Raw genomic sequence first — 23,702 nt, forward strand, 5'->3', positions numbered from 1 at the left:
ATTCTGCCTATGGGCTTTGACATGATATTATATATTGCATTTTGTATTCAGCTTAACTGCCTATTGGCTTTGACATGATATTCAGCTCCGCTGCCTATTGGCTTTGACATGATATTATACATTGCATTTTGTATTCAGCTCAGCTGCCTATGGGCTTTGACATGATATTATACATTGCATTTTATATTCAGCTCAGCTGCCTATTGGCTTTGACATGATATCATATATTACATTCAGCTCCGCTGCCTATTGACTTTGACATGATATCATATATTACATTTTGTATTCAGCTCCGCTGCCTATTGACTTTGACATGATATTATATATTGCATTTTGTATTCAGCTTAGATGCTTATTGGCTTTGACATGACACTAGACATTGCATTTGATATTTAGGTTAGCTGCCTATTGCCTTTAACATGACATTGCATTTGATATTTAGGTTAGCTGCCCATTGCCTTTAACGTGGAGTTCTGTATTTTTCCAAGCTGTGTTTTTGCACCAGAGAACCAAGATGTTTTGCTCTCACAGTAGACTAGACCTGATAAGAGAGAGTACATGGGCGTCGTTTCTCTTCCCTTGAGCTTGGGAACAGGAGTAGTCTTGGAGACCTGGCCAGTCTCCAAAAGGCTTGCTCAGTTTCCCAGGTCTGAGGGGAGGGGGCACACCTTTGTAACGAATGTAACAGGCTGCAGAGAGTCAGATTCGAATCTGCCGGACCTCGTGCTGGAGCTTGGCGCAGGCTGCCAGCAATCCCGTGTGGGTAGATGAATCTCTCTTTCTCGCGGCTGACAGGGGTCCTCAGCTTGCAGACCTTAGAAAGATGAAGCTGTGAATAGTTCCCACACGGTGAAGTATTTGTTTTGCTTTGCATTCAATATCTTATAAATATAACCTGCTGTGTATATTGCAAACTGATATATTTTGTTTGATTAACGCGGACTTGAAAGCTACTAATTCGTCATTCATTCATAAACATTGTGGTTGGGGAAGAATAAAATAACAATAAAAGTCTTCTTTGACCTCAGAAGTGCATTTCTGTTGTGTTATGTTAGTGCTTAGAAACTAAATAAGAGGAAAGCACTACAATGCCTCAGTGGGACCTTGATCTTGTACTTACTTACTTAATGTGTACCCCCTTTGAGCCAATACATAATTGTCCCTTGCGGCTCCTCACCTTCAAAACTGTCTTTCTAGTCGCTATCACCTCTGCTCGCAGGGTGAGTGAGCTTCGGGCCCTTTCCTCAAAACCTCCATACTTGTCTGTGCATCCTGACAAAGTTGTATTGCGCACTAGGGCTTCCTTCCTTCCTAAGGAGGCTACACCCTTTCATGTAGGTCAGTCCATCACTCTGCCTACTTTCTACGCACACCCACATCCTTCCCATGAGGAGGAGAGTCTCCAGCGTCTGGACCAAAAAGAGCGTTGGCGTTCTACCTCAAATCGTACTAAAGATTTCCGGGTGGACGATCAACTCTTCGTTGGGTATGTGGGTGTGAAAAAAGGGAAGGCGATGCAAAAGCGTATCATCTCTCGATGGGTGCTTCTTTGCATCTGAATGTGCTACTCTTTGGCCAAAAAGCAACCTCCTGAAGGCTTGCATGCTCATTCTGCCAGAGCAACTGCTGCTTCCACTGTGTTAGCATGCGGAGTTCCTGTCCTGGATATCTGCCAGACTGCTACGTCGGCGTCCCTGCACACGTTTGCTAAGCACTACTGCCTGGACGGTCAGGTCCATTGGGACGGCTATTTTGGTTGTTCGGTCCTGCAGGACTTCCTGGAATAATCTTGGTTCACAGCCCACCACCGAGGGTGGCATTGCTTGGGTATCTATTCTAAGGTAAGGAATCTGCAATTAGAAGTCTGTATCAGATGTACAAGTTACTTACCTTCGGTAACAAAATATCTGGTAGAGACATATTCTAGTTGCAGATTCCTTATCGCCCACCCAATCTCCCTGCTTGCGAACTGATTTCTAGGGACAGGGATTCCCCCTTTCAGGTCCTTAGCTCTGGCGCACCAATCTCAGTATTCTTAGTGGGTGGCTCTGCGCTTTGGCGTGGAAAGTCGCTAAAAGAAACTGACATCCGTGAGGGCCGCATCTATATAATACTCCCGATGTCATCACGGCGACCACTGCGCCCGCGGAGTCGACCAACGCCACCTGCCGATGCGCAAGGATATTGCTCACAGAAAAATCTCGGGATCCAGTCTGATGCCTGGGGGAAAATTCTAAGGTAAGGAATCTGCAACTAGAATATGTTTTCTACCAGATATTTTGTTACCGAAGGCAAGTAACTTGTACTTCAAGATTAGATGGGACATATGGACACGTGTCCCATCTATGCCCCCTACCACCCGGGGAAATTTAGCAGTGGGGTAAAATTAAAATTTTGTCATATGTATTTCCTCATCCTTAGAGGCATGTATATGTGGTGGTAGATATTGAGGATCATGACATTGAGGAAAGAGTAAAAGAAATGCGAGCACGCACTTTGCGACACCCCACCTGCAACAGCTACCACATGCTGGTAACTACCACTGGCTAATAGTTGTAATGAGCATAGGACTGGGACATGGGTGGGAATGGAGTTGCTGCGCAGAGTACTACTTTCAAGGTGTGGCTTTAAGAGGTCAATTAAATCTAATATCACAATACTACCTAGCCTGTATTTGTCAAACATCTCTTCCTCAGTTTGATCAAAAAAGGTCAGCCTGACTCTGAATATCTGTCCCTCTCTTCACCTGAGCCTCTGCTGAGCAGACAGTATTCGCATTCTCCTTGCTATAAAATCGAGTGCAGCCTGGGTGGACTGTTGTGGTGCATTCAGGGTCTGTTTTTATAGTTTTCACCCATTTACTACCTGGTTTGAATTGGTGGTAAATTGCATATGCAAACGGGTGAAATAGAGACAATTCGCTGTTTGGTACTGCCTTATGCATACAAATTGCGAGTCTGTATTTGCGATTTCATAATACCAACTCACAATTTGGAGTCTCAATATTTTGAAAGTTGCAATTCAGTCACATTGCAATTTTGAGTTGGTGAATGAGTTTCATACATTGCGCACGGCCAGTTTTGCATTCGCTAACCCAGTTGTGACCGATTAGCGACTTGCAAACTGTCGTACATCTAGCCCTATATCTTTATTGCACCTGGAGCAACTGTGTTGCACTGTATCTGATCTAGGCCTTGGCTGCTAGTCCAAGCTTCCCCAGCAGGTCATAGAGGCTTTGGAGGTAAACTTTCTGTCTCAGACCAATTACTTAGCTTGCTACTTAATAGGGCGCCGGAGCAATCTCCCCTTTGATATCCCATGGACACACATATGTGTCCTGGAATAGCCTTACGGCTTGTTTCAGAAGGCTTCATAAAAGGCTTGTGGCATGGAGTGGGTGAAGTTTTAAATGTGCCCACCTAGGCCTGATTACAGGTGTTGTGGAGGGTGGTGTTGTACCTATTCCAACCATCAAAAATTAATACCTGTAGTTTGAAATGTAAAAGGTACAATAAATAGCAGCTATGTACCAGTGTATATCAGCAGGTGTGCTTGGGGAAAATTGTGAGGGTGCAGAATATATTGCAACTCTCAGAATTTTGACCCCTTTGTAATAATGATTGCACATAGTAGGGGCCTTAGGTGGATGAATTTGGGAAATTGTGTATCCAAAGAAGTATTTAAGTTTTTTGAGTCGGCACAAGTGTAGCATAGTAAACCTCATCCATTCTTTGCAACCTGATGCCCCATGCTGATGTCCTAATGGGGTATCAAGCTACAGCACTGTACATCCCTGATGTACCTGAGCGCTAGAGGTGAAACACAATGGAAGTAATTTTCTGAGCCTAGGAGTCCATCCCTGGGACACCTGTAATTTCTGCCTGAGGACTTCTGGGATTCCGAGGTGGGGTAGGAGTGGTGATGCCAATGAATGCATTGCATGATGCTTTTTAAGCATTTTCTTTTTTTTTTTTGCTCACGTCTCAACATATGCTCATGGGTGGGTGCATCGGGGACACTGCTAAACCTCAGTTTCCTGAGGCAGTGCATTCCAAAATAAGATGCAAAGTAGCATACCAAAAATACAGTCAATTAAGTAAGGACAGACTCAAAAAGTAAGTTCTAGCGTTCGATTAGAGCATTTTAAAGATGTATTACAAAGATTCAAAGGGTATAGTACAGGAATTTTGTAGTGCAGATGCATAAAGTCGTTTCCATGAAGGCTCTCAGCAATAAGACAATACAAAATAATAAGCAAAATAAAAAATATGTAATGTCTCAAATGAGCCGCATAATCCAAAAGAAATCGAACAGCACCCCCTCTAGCAGCATCCAAATAATTCTGGCTCACCCCAAAAAAGAAGCACTGCTTTAGGGAAAGTTTTCATAGAACATGTTGAAAATTGCATATTCATCATAGTGTGAGCAAAAGAATTACAATTTCCACAAATCAGAGCATCATAATGAAAAGCGTCATACAGTGTCACACAGCCTTACCACCTAAGCACTATCCCACTACATGAATATTGATTCGGCCCCCTATATGCTAATGCCATCTGGATATGTCAGAACAAATGAGTTACTAAACAATAGTAAACTATTCTGAATGTATGAAATTCACTGTGCAAGTGGAAGAAACCTTGAAGGTTGAAACATTACTGAGCCCATGCTAAAATTTCTTCTTCGAGAACAACATCATTTGGAAATAAACAAACATGACTTTGCTTGACTATGTGTAGCAGAAATAATAGACAGTGTATGGTGAGAATTCCATTTTGGTGTCAAGCTCTAGCTGAGGCCCAGTGAGCATAAGCCAAGAAAAGGCACTTACACAGGTCATAGCAAAATTGTTTCAAAGGCAAGAGCATCATATAAGTGTGCACAGAATTTAAGTGTGGATGCATATTATGCTCATTGTTAATGAGGAACAATTCTCTAAATGCACAACACTTCTACACTAGTGAATCCTTTGAAATAAACTTTGCAGGTTTTTAAGCCATTATGCTTAATACAGCTCTACTTGGTGGTCATGAATCTGCAATTACAATGTGATAGAGGGGCTGATAGTCAGGGCCTTTGTAATTGAATGGAACATGCGTCATAGCGGTAGCTTTCACAAACTTGATTATATTGGCGATGTGTTAGATGGAGTGTAAAATGGAGTAATAGTGCAAAAGAGGGAGGAACTAGTTGGCGGTCGAAATGTCTGTGTAGGTCAAAGGTCATGATCTTGGAGAACAAATAAAAACCCAATGTCCTTTTACCCTCCTAATGGCAGGTAGAGACCAAAACTTACCATTGAACTTAATTATATAACCAGACATACAGAATCCTACAGTAATTATAAAACTAATAAATGTAGGAAAAGGCTTCTTTTTGACATAGTTAGCCCCCACTTTTTGCCTGATATGTGATGTAGCCTAAACGTTGTTAGTGCCCAGGGCCCTGCTCACCAGGTTTCCTGGGTCAGAGTTCTTTACCTAAACTTTTGTGATCCATTGGCACAATTGGATACACCTTTAGCTGCCCCCTTAAACCTATGGTAAACTGTACTCAGGTACCCAGGGCAGGAGGTACTAAGAGTAGGTCCCTGAGGGCAGCAGCAGTGATTGTGCCACCATCTAGGGCCATGCATTCATGTGCTCCGAGCACTTCCATTGCAGGCTGAGTGTTCTGAGGCAAACCTAAAATACAAACTCGACATGACACGCTACCTGTGTGCCCTGTCCACTATACACTGCATGCACTATGGGTAAGTCAACACTGTGACAGGCCTTCCAGCCCTAAGGCAGGGTGCACTATACTGCATGTGAGGGAGAGCATGGCTGCATGAACAGTATGCCCCCACTGTGTCCTGGCCAAACCTAGGACTCACGATGAGTGAATAGAGCAGCTTTTTTAATGCATGTGCTGGACACTGGTCAATACAAGTTTCACAACTACATGATGGCCACTCTGAACCCTTTGTTTGTTATCAGACTGATAAATCCAAACTGATACCAGTATTGGATTTATTACCAAATTTACCCAGGGATCACCCTAGAGGTGCCCCCTGCAAAAGCTAACTACTGTGTCATGGTTGCTGGCTGGTCACCTCCAGCCTGCCACCTACAGACACTAATACGCATCCCTGGGTGAGGGCCTCTGGGATGTATAACAAAGCCCTTCTTGGGTGGAGGTTCTACCTCTTCCTGCAGAAATATGCACTGCCCTGTTTGCGAGCTTCAAAGGGCTTACCGCCTTTGAAACTAGACCTCCAGGCCTAATGCTAGCAGCAGATGGTCACCCACATTGCAAACCCCTACTTTTGGCAGAAGTAACGGCAGGAAACTCAAAGGACAGGTGGAGTGACCTGACCCTACCTGGCATGCACCGCCCCTAAGATGTTGCATGCAAGATGGACTCTCCATTTCATTTTCCTCCATCTTGGATGGAAGGAAAATAGCCAATCAGTTGTAGGGAAGTGACCTCTGCCCACCGGAAGTGGTCACTTAGGTGGTGTAGCTACCATAAGGTAGACAACCCATTGGTCACTACCAGGTTCCCCTGAAATGCCCACTAAATACAGTACTTAGTGGGCATCCCTAGACCAAGAAATCAGATTAGATGGCCAGAATCTGACCAGCACCAAGAAGATCCAAGGCACAAGAACTGTGGACCTGCTGCATGAAAGAAAAGGTGCCACACCCTGCCTGCTGCACCTAGGGCCCAACAATCACCACTGAGGAGCTGCTGGACAACTGGAAAAGCTATAAAGAACCCCAGAGGATCTCCAGGCTTCGCAGATTGCCAGAGAACTCCCTCCAGAGTGAAGGTACCACTCTAACTCTACAAGAAACCAACAAGCCAGCGAGGTCTACTTCACTGACCAGACGCTAACTTTATGGCCCACATATATTTGTGGTGGATTTCTATAAAATGTAGCTTACAGACTGCTTTCAACTGTATGCCCAGTGGGGAAAGGGATGTGGGCAAAGGAGAGGCGACAGTAGTTGTCCTCTCCCTCTTATTCGCCCCTTTAAGGCTCACTGCAGATAGAATGACTTCAGAATGCAGTATGTTTGAAAAACAATCTTATGCCTTATCTCTGAATACAGAACCGGTGACTTTACATAAAAATAACACCTTCACGTCTCCTTGGAAACAGGTTTAACAGAATTTCCTTCACAAAACAGCTTACCTTAAATGGTAGCTAAACTAATATTTATTTGTGATAGTTCACTGACTATTTCACATTACGAACACTAAATTACAACTCCCCTTTACTATTCCATGCAGCTTTTGGTAATGTAATTGCTAAGTCTAAATAAAGCCTAATAGCCTGTAAAATAATAACCTGATTGCACCTAAACTCCAGGCAGATGAAAAAAAGGAAGTCCTTTTTATACCTTTTCTGAGCGGTTAAAGCAACCACTTTTTAAAACTAACTAATGGAATAATTACAAGGAAGTAAAAACAGACTAAGCTAGTTCACGCTTCTCAGCAGCGCCACCTTGTGCAATGTATCATAAATAGGTTTTACCCTGCGAAGCAATATTTGTGCAAAACAACTGTAATATAGTAAATAAAACGTGCTTGTGGGGGCCCTTACTGTGACCCAAAGCAGTGGTTCCCAACCTTTTGACTACTGTGGACCCAAACTTCCATTACTGGAACCCGGGCACCACCAGAGTCATTACTGGAAGCCACGGACCGTGGCCTAAACTTTGTTGATGATTTTAACCACAAAACAATTCACAAAAAATACAGAAACAAGCATGCATCAAACACATACACAAATAATAATACATGTTATTTAATTTTCAAACATATATCAACAAAAAAAAAGAAAATCATAGGAAGGGTGGAGCTTTTCTAAATTCAATTAAAGCCAGACATTATCCATACTATATTCTGTTTGATTCACTACTCCCACAAATCAATCTGAGGGTACTAATTTAATTTTTAGTCTCCGGTTTCAAATTCCTTGACAATTACATTGTGTTTTAAAATGTTCAATAGTATATTTTGCCACTTAATTTATATACACTTTATTAATCTGTTAATATTATTTAATTTTGTAAGAAGTCACGGACACCAGAGGAGGCTTCGCAGACCCCAAGGGGTCTCCGGACCACAGTTTGGGAACCACTGACCTGAAGGATTGTTCACAATTACTAGATAATGAGGGGTGAGAGGCTATTACGGCACACATACAACTCTTATTCTCCACTTTAGAGCAAGTATCAAAATAATTCTGAATAGTTTGTACAACTCGCTTATATGAAGGACAAACCATCTTCAGCCCTGGGCCTGATGACTGGCACCAGTCTGTTTTGTTAGCTGTGCTGTATCTTCCTCGATTAGGTTTGAAGGTCTTCCTGGGTTTCCAGGGCCTGCCTAGCATGCACAGGGCCATGTGCAAGGCTCCAGCTGACATGTTGAAGGCAATGTGTAAGGTCCTACCTAGCATGTACAGAGCTGTGTGCATAGCCACACCTAAAATGTACAAGGCCCTGCCTAGCATGCACGGGGCCATGTGCATGGTCCTACTTAGCATGCACAGGTCATGTGCAAGGCCCCAACTAGCATGTACAAAGCCATGTGCAAGGCCCCACCTAGCATGTACAAGGCTGTGTGCAGGGTTCCACTTAACATGTACAAGGCCCTGCCTAGCATGCACAGGTCCATGTGCAAGGGCCCACCTAACATGTTCAAGTCCATGTGTAAGGTCAACCTAGCATGTACATGACAATGTGCAAGGCCCCACTTAGCATGTACAAAGTCGTGTGCAAGGTCCCGCCTAGTATGTACAAGGCCACGTGCAAGACGCTCTTACATTGCTTAATTTGTAAATAAAAACGTGCTGGTGCCCAAAGCTCCCCTCTGAAACATGCAGCTGCTGCAATTAAATGTGCAAGCACGGAATACTGAGGCAGCTTAATCCTAAAGTCATTCCATGACGCTTCAATCCATTTACAGCCCCTCCCTGCCCCTTCAGCTCACTCTTGCAGCTTTTTCCCTTTGTGAAGCTTTTTCGTTTTTCTCTTCCTCCATCTTTCCCATATGTGTCTTTTGCTCACAGTAAATGCTTGAGGCAGAACAATACGTGCCGTTCGTCAAAAATAAGGGCTTGTGCCCTGCATGGGAAACCACTCGCTCAAATTAAGCACTGACCTCCTAGCATGAACAAGGGCCTGCTCAATATGGGAAAGGCTATGTAACATGTACACAGTCATTTATTAAACCCTGCCTAGCATGTTTAAATCCATGCCTAGCATGCACAAATCAACGTGCAAGACCTACCTGGCATTTACAATGTCATGTACAACACCTGGCTAGCATTTAGAAAACCTAGCTGTACAAAGCAATGTGTAAGGGCCTTATTACCTTGTACAAAGCCATGTGCAAGGCCATACCTAGCACTCAAAAGGTTAAGTGCAGCACCATCCATATCATGCACTGGACCATGTATAAAGCCATATCTAGCATATGCGGTGCTATGTGCCATGGCCGTGCCCAGCATCGTTCTGGTTCTTTTGGATGCAGGTGCATAGTTGCCATCATTTCCGAGCACCACCTTACAAATTGGCACCTCAGTCCTCACTAATTACGGACAACTATCTGACCACTGCTTTGTGAAAATGTCCTTTCCCACTCCTCACTTGTGCTGTTTTCAGTGCCCTGAAAAGTCCAATGTAACTTGTATTTGAGTTCACTAGACAGATGCCCTCGTACCAGTCCTGCTGAAAGTATCTCCCACGTTATGCACTGCTTGCTACAGTCGATTCTAGAGAACACTTTACATTTCACCAGGAAAGCAGCCAGGCCTGTCGCCAACATGCCATCCCGGGTTTAGTGTCTTACCCAATTGCATTCCATTCAGAAAGAGGAGCACAACAACACATCTGAGTTGATCCCCGTTTTCTAAAAATAATATTTTAAGGACATTAATTCTAGAATAAACGCTGGATTCAATCAAGAAATTATCTGAAATACTAGTTTGAAACCTTTATACGGTCACTGTTACCTTCACTTTGAAATGACTTCAATTGTAGTCATTTTTCCAATAGGCTAGTATCCTGCCTGGTTATCTGTGAAACAAGCTCAGAATCTGGGCTTACTCTTTGACAGAGACATCCCATTCTCCATATGGTAAATGTGATTTGCAAATCATGCCTGTTTCCACCTGCAAACAATCAAAAGATATTCTGCCATTCCTACATTTCTCGTGGAAAATCACTTTGGTCCTCGAAGTGGTCTTATCCGGGCTGGATTACTGCAATAATCTTTCACGTACCCCCCCATCGCACACCTCGCCAAGCTGCTATGAGTACAAAACAGGCTGCTAGCGTGGTCTGGGACTGTAACAACATGATCACAGTGCCCCTGCTCTCTGATCACTCCACTGGCTCCCCATGAAAGAAAGGACATTCTTCAAAACTCTCTGCATAGTCCCCAAGGAGCTACAGGATCGAATCCAAAAATGCACCTCTTGACTATATGCTTCACTCTTTCTAACTCAAACCTCAGGTCAGCTGACAGAGGTCTGCTGTGTACCCCTCGATTGTGATGTAAAAGATTTGGAGGCGGCTCCCTACGACCACAGGGCCCTCTGGAATTCGTTACTCACCCACCTTAGACCTGAAAATGGATTCAAATTCAAGAAAGCCTAGTAAACGCACCTCCTCTTCAAGGCATATGGGCAGACCTTTTGTTCAAGTATTAGACTGATTTACACAAATCTTACTGGTAAGATGGCTGTTGCCCGACCTGCTCTCCACTCCCAGTTTTGGACTGCCTCGAGGCTTTGTTACCTATACTAACCCTCTAGTGGGATTATGAGACAGCAAGCGGAATACAAGTGCGCCAAACTGACTTCTGTCGCTCTTCTCTTCCTGCTTTCCCAGTGATGCCAACTTGCATGCTTAGAGGCCACTAACTTTGGTGGCATTTTCGCTGTTTGTTAGGAAGGGGGCAGGGGTATACCCCACCCACAGGCTTGTGCCGGACATAAATGTGGCAGCCCCGTGCCCAGAACACAACTGGACCTGTGGAAGACAGAAGAGGGACTGCACCTGCTGTTGAGGCCTGTGAGGAGGACCCTAAGGGCTCGACCTGCTCCCACTTGTACCCAGGACAAAGAAGTAGACCTGTTCAATTACAGGGACTCAAGAACTGCAAGAATCCCTTTTTCCTTAACAATCCCAGCTGACCAGCTTCACCTGGACATGCCCTGAACCCTGCTGGTGGTTTCTCTTGGAGTGAGTTCTAACCCTGAAGTGCTGTTCCTGAAATCCTGGAACCCTGTCTCGTGTCAGAGTGCACACCTCCTGCCTAACCCGAAAAACTGGGACATAGACATTTTCTCAAGACTTTTTACCTGGAGAACCTACAGAAACCTGGGACCACCCTGCCAAGCCGATTCAACGAGGGTGCATTGCCTGTGTGTCTGACTTCGTCATAGCTCCCACTATATTCTTCTCCAAAGCAGCAAATGTAGTGGCCCGACCCCGACCGGCATCCAACGATGTTGAAACCTTTTTCGGCTACAGCCTGCCCTGCTGAAAGAATCTGAGTTCCAGGAAAGAGTCTGATTAGAAATCTTTACTAGCCGAGGCCGAGCAGCATCCTGTTGAAGTCAATTACTTTTTGGGCACATACTCTGGACTTTTCCCACTCTCAGCTTTTTCCCGCTTTCGCCAACGAGTTCACCAAAACCCCGTTCTTCATCAACCCTTCCTGGACGATCCTGTTTTTGGGTCAAGCCTGCAGCCTTGCCCCACTGAGGACTTTACCTTCTCAAACCGTTTCCAAGCATGGCTGTAAGTTTCTGACTGGATAAACCTGGTCCTCATATCCCACTACTACTCCACTGTGGTCACCCTCAAACCTTATCCTTGTTGCAGTCTATTTCGACCAGTTCCCGCAGTTGGCATTTTGCACTTTTCTGTGCAATTTTTCTTCAAAATCACATTTCCGGTTCCCCTTATTTGATATTTGTTGTTTTGGTTTCATTTAGCTCAAAAAAATATTCTCTATTTTTTATAAATTTAAGTTAGATACCTATTGTATTGTGCTTTCAAGTTCTTCCATGGTTTGGTAGTTTTAAATGCGTTACTCAATTTCTTAAGTTAAACCTGTCTGCTCTATGCCATAGCTACCAGAGTTTGAGCTCAGACCTAAATTACTGATACCTTCACTGGACCTAACAAGATTATTGATATTATTACTTGTAGTGGACTACCATCCACTCCAACTAATAAACTAATAATCCACTTTCTCACAAATGCTAAACATAAAATTACAAATGTACAGAATAAAAACAAGACTTCTCTAGCTCATCTTGAACTATACATCTGTGACAAAATGTCTCTCAGTGTTAAACAATTTAAAGCCCGGGCTTTTTAAGGAATTCCCAATGTAAAACCATTTTCTTATTGAATGTGTTAGATAGTTCAATATGTAAAACCCGTTCCCATTGTATATGTCAGAATTCACAGTGGAAAACTGATTCCTGTTGGATTTGTCATGGGTTCCATCACACTGAGACCTTTCCTACTGCAATTGACACATGGTCTTGGGGACACTGTTCTTCTGGCTTCCGCCCATTCTGCTTGTGCATTGCGCTGGGGTGAGACTACTGTCGCCAGCAATCCCTACCTGTAAGGAGTGGAGAGGAGGGGCAAGTGTCTCCTGATTTGCACTATAAGCGCAACTAGTGGCCTGCGGCGCTGGACACTTTATTCTTCAGGCTCCCACCCATTCTGATGGTGCTTTGCACTGGAGTAGGACTACAATCCCCAGTAATCCCTGCCTGCGAGCAGTGGGAGGCAGGGTGAGTGACTCCTGATTTGTGCTATAAGCCTGGCTGGTAGCCCGCAGCATGGGACGCCGCTGGGCACGCGCCTGGGCCAAGATCGGGCCCATATTTGCCTGGAATAGACTGGGCGTGGCCACCTTATTTTGATCTTTGGCATTGGTGTCATCCTGCGGTAAATTTGATTTTATTCATTCATTTCCTTGAGCTACTGATAGTGATTATGCAAAAACACAAGCTGGTAGCAGGGAAGGATATTGCGCCAACTAATTTTAATACTGGTTCTACTCTGAATTTTTTTTTGGTGCAGGGTGTCAGTATAGTGTCAAAGGAAATCATACTGTCTGAAAGGCAGGTGTCATTTGAGCTTGGGGATAATCCAAGCCCCGTCACTTTACAGTCCAGCGCTGTACAAATTGACCTGGCTGACACAGTTCTAGGGAACTTTACAAATCTATCACTTGTAGAGGATTGTATTCCTGTGTTAGTAGGGCTGAAGGAAGGAGAGCCCCCACCTGGTCTTTCAACAATTACATCTGTCTCTGTCCTAAATAACAGCTCATGTGAGCTCTCAGCAAATAAGAAAATGAAAATGAAATTAGGCCCACCCACAGTCAATCCTAAACATTTGGGCCCAAAATCTTCCCAAGTCAACTCGGAACCTTTCACCGGCCGGTTTCTGCTCCTGCTCTGGATAAACAGTCTTGTTTAGGGAAGGCAAATCTATCCTGGGACGGTGTTGTGGACAAATTAAAGGCCATTCTTGTTTCAGCTATCGCTCTAATCCTGGAAAGGTTAAGTGTTTTGGAAGGGGTAATTAGCAAATTAGTTTACCAAAAGAAGTAATTTTCAGCTTCCATAGTCCCCATGTCTCCCCATGAACCAGCAACCATCCTTAGTGGTGTGAATGCTAGAAGGGGCACCGATAAGCAAGTTCAGACCCTAATGAGGCCAGTGGGTTCCATTACAGCTCCGGTGAGATATTCTGGCTCTGCTACAACGAAGAGGCATGTGTTACCCCTTGGCAGTCCCCAAATGCAGGCTGGACCTAGCACTGCCAGCACTGACAGGCTATCTGACCCTTCAGTCATCTCTGGCCATACCCCTCATTTGAGGCCCCTTCATACACAACCGTCCTTGCACTTGCTACCTGACTGTTGCACCTGGTCCATCTTACATAGAGGGGAATTATATAGCCTTTAAAAAGCAAAATAGGTTATTGACTTGCCAGAAATTCAGACTTTACTTTTCAGGAGTACAATGACATCCTTATGGTGAGGAGAGTTGGCTGGATTGGACCTTTACCAAAAAATATAGAATGGAACTGTATTGTTGTTAGCCGCAGGTAGCCAGACCTTGCGTACCAATTGATCAGATCTCTTCAAAGGAGTGGGGTTAAGGGAACCCCCAATCAGGTGTCTGTTGTTCCCTTGGGTTATTTGTATTGTCTTCTGACCCCTAGGGGCAGGGGAGGACAGCAGGATTTTGGCCAGGTACTTGTGCGTCCCCATGGGGAGTTCCTAGGGTCCCAACTTACAACAGATTTCAGATCCTCTCAGAGTTAGGCACCAATGATTGACTTGACTGACACGATGTTCACCCCAAGAAACGAAGCAAGAGAGTTTGCTGAATCTGTGTTTAATATCTCCCTTACACCCAATGGGCAAATTTCCACTCGTTTGAGGAAGGGGGGGCATATGACCCGGTTAATATTTGGTCTCGCAGTCAGGTCACAGTGTCCTTTACTTCTGGTGAAACAGACCTGTATAAAACCCATAATCATACTTCTAATAAAGGGGTACAGAGTAATGGCAACATGTTGATCCTATTCAAATGACTTCAGATGTATTCAGTAATAATCAAATCGAAATGGTAAGTTGTCTCGGAGAAAGACAACTTAACACAGATTTGTAAATCACTCTCCAATATGTTACTGACCAATAATCCTCAGACAGTTTGCCCTGTCCGTGCATGGCTTATCTTGGATTGTACAAACACTCTCAAAGTTTTAAGGTATATTACTAATATAATTCCACATGATCCAGAGCTGGTGAGAATAGCTAAAAAAAAATTGTAAGGTAGCCATTGAAAAAAGATAGGCTGAAATAAGAGCTAATGCTTGGTATGACTTGGAACATGCGGCTTCCCTGAATGATAACAGGGCCTTCTGGGAAATTGTGAATAGACCCCTTGTTACTGAAAAGTCGTCCACAGGGATAGACTGTCATATAGTGGAGCATGAGTGGGTCACCCATAGAATTTCCGGGAGCGACCCCTGCCTAATTGAAGGAGTTTTATGAGGCCATGGTCCTCATTTTTGGGCAGGCTAACCCCGATACGCCACCTTCGGACCCAAGGGGTTCGGTTTGGGGATCTTCGGGTTACGCACCGGTTGCTCCAGCCACTGAGGTCCCCTACTCTCCGCTCTCGGATCCGCGCCAATGCCGGTTGTACCACTGAGACCTTCCCCGGCACCGGTTCGATTGTCGACACTCCCGACGTCGGTGGTGCCCACCATCGATGCCGACCCAATCCTCATCCCCGACAAGTTGAAATGGCTTTGGCCGATGACGTCTCTGGCTTTGATGGGGCCTACTCACCCCAGGTAGGATTTGGATCCTTTTCCTTATGGGTATGAATTCGGGGAAGGATTGGTATTATGAATAATAGGATGGCCCATACTTGGACTGGGAACAGGAATTGGGAGAGACCAGTGACCTGGACACTTCTTGCATGCTGTTTCCTCCTACCATGGCTACGGCGGAGGGAGCGACTTATTCTATGGTTGTGAGTAGGGCGGCTGAGGTCCTTGGCCTTGAGCTGCCTACTGTACAGGTCAGGGCTAATCGCCTGATGGAGGTGCTTCAGCCAGGGGCTTCCACATGTGAGCCCCTTCTGCCATTCATTGAGGCCCTCACTGATGTCCTCTTGGGTACTAAGTCCAGACCCAACACAGGGGCTTCTGTGAACAGAACTATCGCACGCTGCCATCTGCCTGCCCAAAACTACCCTAAAGTCCTGTCCCAAAACCCCATGCCTGAGAGTCTTGTCATCCAAGCTTCCTTTCCCTCAGGCGCATTACCTTCCGCACCCCTGCATAGGGAATCAAAAAGGCTGGGACAATTTGGGAAGAAGATTTTTTTCTTCCCCCAGTCTCGCGCTGCGGTCCATAAACACTGCATGCCTTTTGGGCTGCTATACCCACTCTCTGTGGGATACAGTCTCACAAGTTCTGCCGCAGACGCAGAATCTCATGTGGGCATGGGACAGGACACCAGAGGTCTGCCCAGTCCATCCCTGCCCCCGCTGCAGCCTGGGTGGGTTTTGCAGATAGTTCGAAAGGGCTATTCCCTCTCCTTCAAATCTGCCCCACCAGCCATGCCTTCATCAGTCAGCCATCTTCCGGAGGATCATTTGGCTCTTCTCCGCCAGGAAGTCGTGGCTCTCTTGGCCAAGGGAGCCATAGAGAAGGTCCCTGTTCCAGAAGTAAGTTGTGGTTGTTATTCCCGCTACTTTCTGATGCCGAAAAAGGACATGGGCTTACATCCTATCCTAGACCTTCGGGACCTCAATTACTTCCTCAAGAAGGAGAAATTCAAAATGCTCACCCTGGCTCAGGTCCTGTCTCAGGTCCTGTCTGCCTTAGACCCAGGAGACTGGATGGTAGCGTTGGACTTGCAGGACGCTTATTTCCACAATCCCATCCTGCCTCCCCACAGACGTTACCTGCGATTTGTGTTAGGTCACAAGCACTATCTGTTTACTGTGCCCCCCTTCGGCTTTACCAGCGCCCCTTGGGTGTTCATGAAAGTGATGGCGGTGGTTGGAGCTCATCTGCGCAGGTTAGGTGCCTCAGTCTTTCCCTACCTTGACGACTGGCTGTTGAAAGCGTACTCACCCCAGAAAGTCGTCTCCCACCTTCAGGCTACAGCGAACCTCCTGCACACGCTGGGGTTCACTATCACTGTGCCAAAGTCACACCTGACTCCCTCTCAGATGCTCCCTTTTATTGGAGCTGTTCTGGACACAGTGCAGTTTTGGGCTTATCATCCCGAAAAGCGAATCCAAGATATTCAGGCTATGATTCCGATCGTTCAGCCTCTGTCTTGGGTTTCAGTGAGACTGACTCTGAGGCTGCTGGGCCTCATGGCCTCCTGCATCCTGCTAGTAACACATGCCAGATGACATATGCAGGCTCTGCAGTGGGACTTGCAGTTCCAGTGGGCGCAGCATCATGGAAATCTCTCCGACATGGTCCAGATCATGGAGGGGACTGCGAAAGACCTTCAGTGGTGGCTTTCAAATCCACATTCGGTCCACGGCAGATCCCTCTCCCTTCCCCTGCCAGATCTGTCCATAGTGACAAATGTGTCACTTCTGGGTTGGGGCGGCCACATGGGAGAGGCGGAGATCCGAGGCCTCTGGTCTCCGGCGGAGTCTGGGCTCCATATCAGTATTCTGGAGCTCCGGGCGAACAGGCTTGCATTGAAAGCATTTCTTCTCTCTCTCACAGGGAAAGTAGTGCAAGTGTTCATGGACAACACTACTGCCATGTGGTACTGCAACAAACAGGTCCTGGACCCTTAGTCAGGAGGCACTACGCCTCTGGACATGGCTGGAACATCAGGGCATTACCCTGGTTGTTTAACATCTGGCGGGTTCTATGAATGCCAGAGTGAACAAAATCAGTCGTCGATGAACAGCCAATCAAAAATGGTGTCTCCATCCAGAGGTGGCACAAGGTCTCTTTCAGCGTTGGGGAGAGCCTTGGTTAGATCTGTTCGCCTCCGCAGAGAACGGGCAATGTCAGCTGTTTTGTGCATTGGAGTTTCCAAGGCGGCACTCGCTCGGAGACGCTTTTTGTCTCAAATGGAACTCCGGCCTCCTTTACGCCTTCCCGTCTATACCACTTCTGCCCAGAGTTCTCAAGAAGATCAGGAACGACCAGGCCTAAGTTATCTTGGTGGCTCCGGACTGGGCACAGAGGTTATGGTATCCAGAGCTGTTGAAGTAAGCCTCAGCAAGGCCTACTAGTGCAAGGGGTTCACCTTTCTCTGCACAAAGTCCTCAGACCATGTAGGAAGAAGTTGGCACAGAAACTGAAATAAAAGACAAAGTTTATTAACCTCATGAGGTGGTACTACAGTTCAAACAGCACCCTTCGGTAATGTTTGAAGTAGCACACTGAACTGAGAGAGCATGGTCCTTTTATACCCACGCAGGGGCTAAAAGGAGGTGGTACAATTATAGAAGCAAGACTTGCATACATGTAAGGTCATGTGGAAATGCACAGTCGACAGGTAGGAGGAGCTAACAGTTTTCAAGGACTAACAGCTGCAGACCTTACTGGGCATGTGCGAAAGTGGGAGATGCTAAATATAACTTGTCACTAGGCAGATTTTCAAAAGTAGTTAACAGAAAGGTAGGACAGAGCACATGGTGAGCACATGGCAGCATGTGGCAGAGAAAATGGCTGCCATGAATACAAAAAGGATTCCGCGAAATGTTCACAATAGTTACTAAATACAAAATGTATTCTGCTAATGCTTAATCTAATCGCTGCTAAACTACAACAGACGACCCTTTCAGCATTAGCTGAAGACATTCGTCTTTCTGGGATAATCTAAATATTAATCTTGTATATTTATGCTCATCATTTCAGCTATTTCCTTATCTAACATATGCTGTGCCTTCATTTCTGTAATATTTCTTTTGGTAGGCATACAAGCAGTAATACACATGGAGCAGAACATTGGACCACACTGAATACAGATACAGCATGTAAAAAATATTGCAATCATTACACACAGGATAGTCAGTAGTTTCCAGCCCCAGGCGGAAACAAGAGCTCAAAACCATCCAGAAAAAGTCCAAGTACCAGTCTCTGTGTGGATTTCTGCAGCAATTTTATGCAATTTAATTATTGCATCATATACTGAAGGTGAGTGATCGGGAATAAAAACACAGCAACTACTACCGATGATGCAACATGCACCACCTCGGTCAGCTAATATCACATCTAGTACCATATGATTTTGGAGAGCTACAATCCTCGCAATTTGGAGCTCCTCAGTAATATTCCCAAGTGCCAGAGCTGCCTGATTGGTAACAGCTTCCACAATCCTAATCAATTGTCTCACTTTCCTACTGTTTAATGCAGCACCCACAAAGGGGAACAACCCTAAATTAAAATCAACATATTGTTGTAGGCTAGTATCCGTTTGGTCTACCTCAGGATGTGTCAGGAAGCTTTGGCGGGTCTTAGGCAAACGCAGCCCCTCGTTGCTAGGGAACTGCAGCTGATCCTCGCGACCGGCAGAACAAGGAAGACCGGCAGGTGGGCACCTTCAGTCCCAGGGGAGCAGCTGGCTAGACAGGAGGCGCATATCCGTGCCGGCAGCAGCGCGGCAGGAGGCAGGCCTTTCCATGACGACGGCAACCGTTTACAGGCCAGCAGCCGCTGGAGGGAAGACAGGGCTTACGCAGTCCGCATTCCCCAGCGGTGGAAGCAGGCGGAGGCTGATCTGGATGCTGCGTCACGGTGTCCCAGGGGCAGAATGCTTGCACAGGAGGAGGTAAGCGGCACGGGGTGACTCCCCCTCATCGCCAATGTAGAGTGGGGCCCTACTGCATACGACACAGAGCCCGAGCTGATTGTAACAACCACTTTATTTTATGCAATCTCACACTCGCTGCACTGTTATACTAACTTTTCCGCCACCGCTGACTCCTATTTAACCCCTTCGGCTAGACGTCACAGCGGCACTACCATGGCTCCTCGCAGAGGAGGGCTGTGTACGCACTGACCCCTCAGTGGATCACCATAATGGGTTTGCCAGAACACAGCCAAAAACACTACAGTTCCCGCGTCTTCATCGCTTGATTTTCTTGCACAAAAGTGTCCTCCGTCAATTAAATGTCACTCATAATTACACTGAAATTATGAAAATGCCACACATAGCAATACGAAACCTTGACCGGTATGCATGTTAGACACACATGCTTTATACAGTGTGGATATTTCATTGTCCTCGTAGTGGTTTGACATAGCGCAAATACGGCCGGAGGGAAGTTTCAGTGATTTGCCCAGAATTACTAAACGTTGTGCTGTAGCCGAGACTCGAACCCGGTTCCTTGAGTCCAAAGACTGGAGCTCTCGTTTCAAAACCACATCTCCTCCCTCCTAGAATGTCCGGCAACCCCTACACATCGGTTAAACACACATCATGTGTTCCCATGCACTGGCGCGGTGCCAGCTGTTTTGAGATCGCGTTTACCACAGTAACTGCTGTCGGTACTTTTAGGTAACTCGAGGCAGCCCTCCCCGCTACCGCAGGGTTTCCGTCCACTCATAGAACTAGTTACAGGTCTCCGCCTGCGCCCGTAAATCTTTGCAAAATCTCCTTTCAGTTAAGTACGTTTAATAATACAATACAAATCGATAGTTTATATAGCACCAAACTCTCTGACCGAGTACATTTTATCGGCCCCAGAAGAGCAAAAGGCTGAGGGTGGTGGGGGCCGGTGAGGGAGTGCCAGAAGTCCTTACAGCAGCCACTGTAATCCAACTAAGCCATCGTGCCCGCTTTGTATATAAATCCGACTGGTTTTGAAAGTTATTTCCATAATAAGGCACAGCAGATCTGCTCTTGGTCTTCTCTCTGTAGACTCCGGAATAGCCTATGGGGGAATAATGGCATTTCTTCACAGGGCTACCCCAGCCTGTTGAGTGAGGCAGCCATAATGAAAGTAGGTGCAGACTGAGTAGCCAAGAACACTGCCTTCTTGGAGAGCTTTCTTTCCTGCAACACTATGACACTTGTTTATTATGCCCTCCATGGGATCTGCCGTTTCACAGTATAGAACCTGTAACTTGCTGGCGATGAGGTGAGGGTCTGTGACCCAATTCTAGTGTGCTGTGAGGCTGCCCTTAGGCGCTAGGACGGCATTAGAATTCCTGCAACCAGTAGTCAAGCACTGAATCCCAAACATACACTTCATTGACCCATAGAATAAAACTAGGTCCCTTGCCCCTGTAGCTTCAAAACCTTAAAAAAGGTGCCACAGTCCTTTAGTGAACCTGCAACAAAATACTTTTTCCAAGTGTGACAAGGAGATTTAGAATTATTTCCTTTCGAATTTTTCTCTGTACCACTGATTCAAAAGACACAGTTGTTAGGGGTACAAGACCACTTTTACACTGTCTGCATATGTCACCTCAGGCTCACAGTTAACACAGCGTACACTTCCTCAGTAAGGATGGCTGCACAGATGACAAAAAGCCGAGACTCACTCAGCCCGGTGGCCCGTACCACAACATGCCATTGGATGGCCGTTATACTGAGTCTCAAACAACATTCTCCGTAGATCATCATCACCCTGTGACCACCCAGTAGCGGGCCTGCCCAGGCTGAGTAATGCCAGTGCGGGAAAAACTTTGTGTTGCAGCGTGCCTGCCACAGGCAAAGAGTGACCGGGGCTGTCATGATTAAACCTTGGTACAGTGGGCTTTACTAGGGTGATGGCATGTTAGGTGGACTCAAGTAACTTTGAATTCAATGGTATTATCGCAGCAGTGAGCAGCTTTGCTTCAGTGTAAGTACATTTGAACAAAAAGTAGCACTTACTTCTAAGGCTTCTTGTAGCTCCAGGTTGGGTAATTTCTGATATTTTTTACAGGAATTTTTTGCATCGTTTTAATCACAATTAAGTTTCACATAGTGTCACTCATAAAGTGCGGTATGTCACATATAAGCGCTCTTAAAGCATGGTAATGTCACACATAAGCAATCTGAAACTTGGCAGCTACGTATATGTAAAGAAAATAAATTGACCACATGTCCTGGTTTCTTTTCAGTTGATTTATGTTGTCAAGACTGTTGAAATTTTAAAAGAAAGTACTTGAAATCGACTAGAAAGAGTGTTATCCACACCGTGCTACGCTAGATAGAATGTTCAAGACAGAACGTTACATGTGCAAACTGACTACTGAGTGTGTTGTTATTAGCTTATGTTTTCACTTTTAACTGAAAAATATTTCATTTTGTAGGACTTCGAACTAAATATTGAGATGAAAACTAATGTAGTGAATTTATTGGAAGAAATTTTGAGAGACCCTGACCTTTTACCCCAAGAGAGAAAAGCAACAGCTAACATCCTAAGGTAAAAATATTGAACAGTCCGTTTATTTGCAATGTACAATGAGAAAGCATTCCATGCATGTATTTCAGGTGTAAAATGTATCATCACTGCATATGTGTATGTATGTGTATAGATAAAGATATATTTTCTTTGTCGTGATTGAGTTTAGGCCACTTTATCATAAAGGTACATCTAAATAACGGGGTAAGTCTCATCGAAAATTTGCTACAACCGTTTTTCGTTAACTCTTACAAGTTAGTACATATCAATAAATTTCTGAGGGCCTACTTAAAACCCAATCATTATTTCTCATTGCCTGACTTATAAACCATCCACACGTTTGTTTTGTGTGACATTGCCATATTTGCTGTCTGCTAATGAATGACATTCCCAGGCCTTATGTGTGACATGTTGAGTGACACAGTTGCCCTCAGCACCATGAATCTCATTCACCGTGGCCATTTCCAGCGCCAATGCTCCCATGCAAGCACTGCTTCAATGTACCCCGCCAGCATTGGGTCCAATCAGGTCCTTTGTTGGCAGCACTGACCCTCTTCAAGTTCTGAGTGAAAATAACTCTTGCCGTTCCCTTGCAAGCCCTAGCTCCCTGCTGCTCTGCCTGCAAGCAGTACCCACTTGATGCAAAACATTAACAAGAACCACATCTTCTGCGGGCACGTGGAAACTTTGGCGACAGTGCCTGCAGTTGCCTAACGAGGGTGAGTTCTAATTCTGAAACACAGATCCGCCAATGTTGGTATTGCTATGTTGGAAGCTATCAGTAGTAAGATACAGGTTTACTTTACAAATGTCACTAAGGAGAGCAGTACTCATTTGTGTCCACATTCTCCTTCATTAGATCTACTTACATATATTGCAAATTTTCTTATGCTATGCGATAGTATGCTATGCACTCTATATTGTGCAGATACACTCTGACACTTTTAGTCCTGTTTATATGAAAAAAACTGTTTCAACTACACACTCTTCAAAATGATATTTGTATTTATGTTTGTAATTTGGGTTCATAGAGGCACCATTACCTGAGGATTTCCATCTCAAACAATGTACTTTGCATACATTCCTGCTTATAAATCATTATACAATGCATATAAATGATAGTCACCTCACCCAATGTCACAAGACTTGGTTGCTAAATGAAATGTTAGGACTAAAAACATGGTGCCCCATGGATTGGGTAGTACCATAACGTTTTGCAGACAACCACTGGGGAGTCTGTGCAGCAGGCACATGCTTTTAGAGACAAATTACAGGCTGCAAGGGCTTCCAGAGACTCTGCTTTTTCTTTTTTCTGACTCAGTTACAGCTATTCTGTGACAAAGATGACACTTTTTATTATAATAAGTATATTGTCACAGGAATGTCTGCGTACTCACCTACCTGGATCTTGGTGCAGTTCCGCTAATATTATTTGTCATTGACCTAGCAGTGATCTGGCACATGCTGTTGCATGGGTAAATTGGGTTCATCCGTGATCGCTGGCCCTTACCCTACAGGATTGTCCTGAGCCCAGAGCTAAGTTTTTCCCCCAAAATCGTCTCCCATTTTCATGTCTTCCAAAAGATAGTCTTACCAGTCCCTATCCCAATCCTTCCTTCTAAATGGAACGGGATCTCCACTCTCCTGATGTTCACAGTGCTACCCTCTGTTACATAGATCGGATTTCATGTCCACATACTTTCTTCTTGTTACTTATAGGTCAGCTGGCACTGGCAAGAAATTAACAACTGCGGCTTTAATT

The 23,702-nt window shown here is 45.2% G+C and overlaps 1 protein-coding gene across 1 annotated transcript in view; it reads left to right on the plus strand.

Annotated features, from left to right (window-relative positions):
• Positions 1-23,702, plus strand: part of RASGRF2 (Ras protein specific guanine nucleotide releasing factor 2) — a 1,901,930-nt gene that overhangs the window by 1,477,297 nt on the left and 400,931 nt on the right. Inside the window, exon 19 of the mRNA XM_069224559.1 lies at positions 21,849-21,961. Within this exon, the coding sequence (XP_069080660.1) occupies positions 21,849-21,961 (113 nt within the window). The remainder of the gene's footprint in view (positions 1-21,848; positions 21,962-23,702) is intronic.

This window comes from Pleurodeles waltl, chromosome 1_1, assembly GCF_031143425.1.
Source record: "Pleurodeles waltl isolate 20211129_DDA chromosome 1_1, aPleWal1.hap1.20221129, whole genome shotgun sequence".
Lineage (NCBI taxonomy): Eukaryota > Metazoa > Chordata > Amphibia > Caudata > Salamandridae > Pleurodeles > Pleurodeles waltl.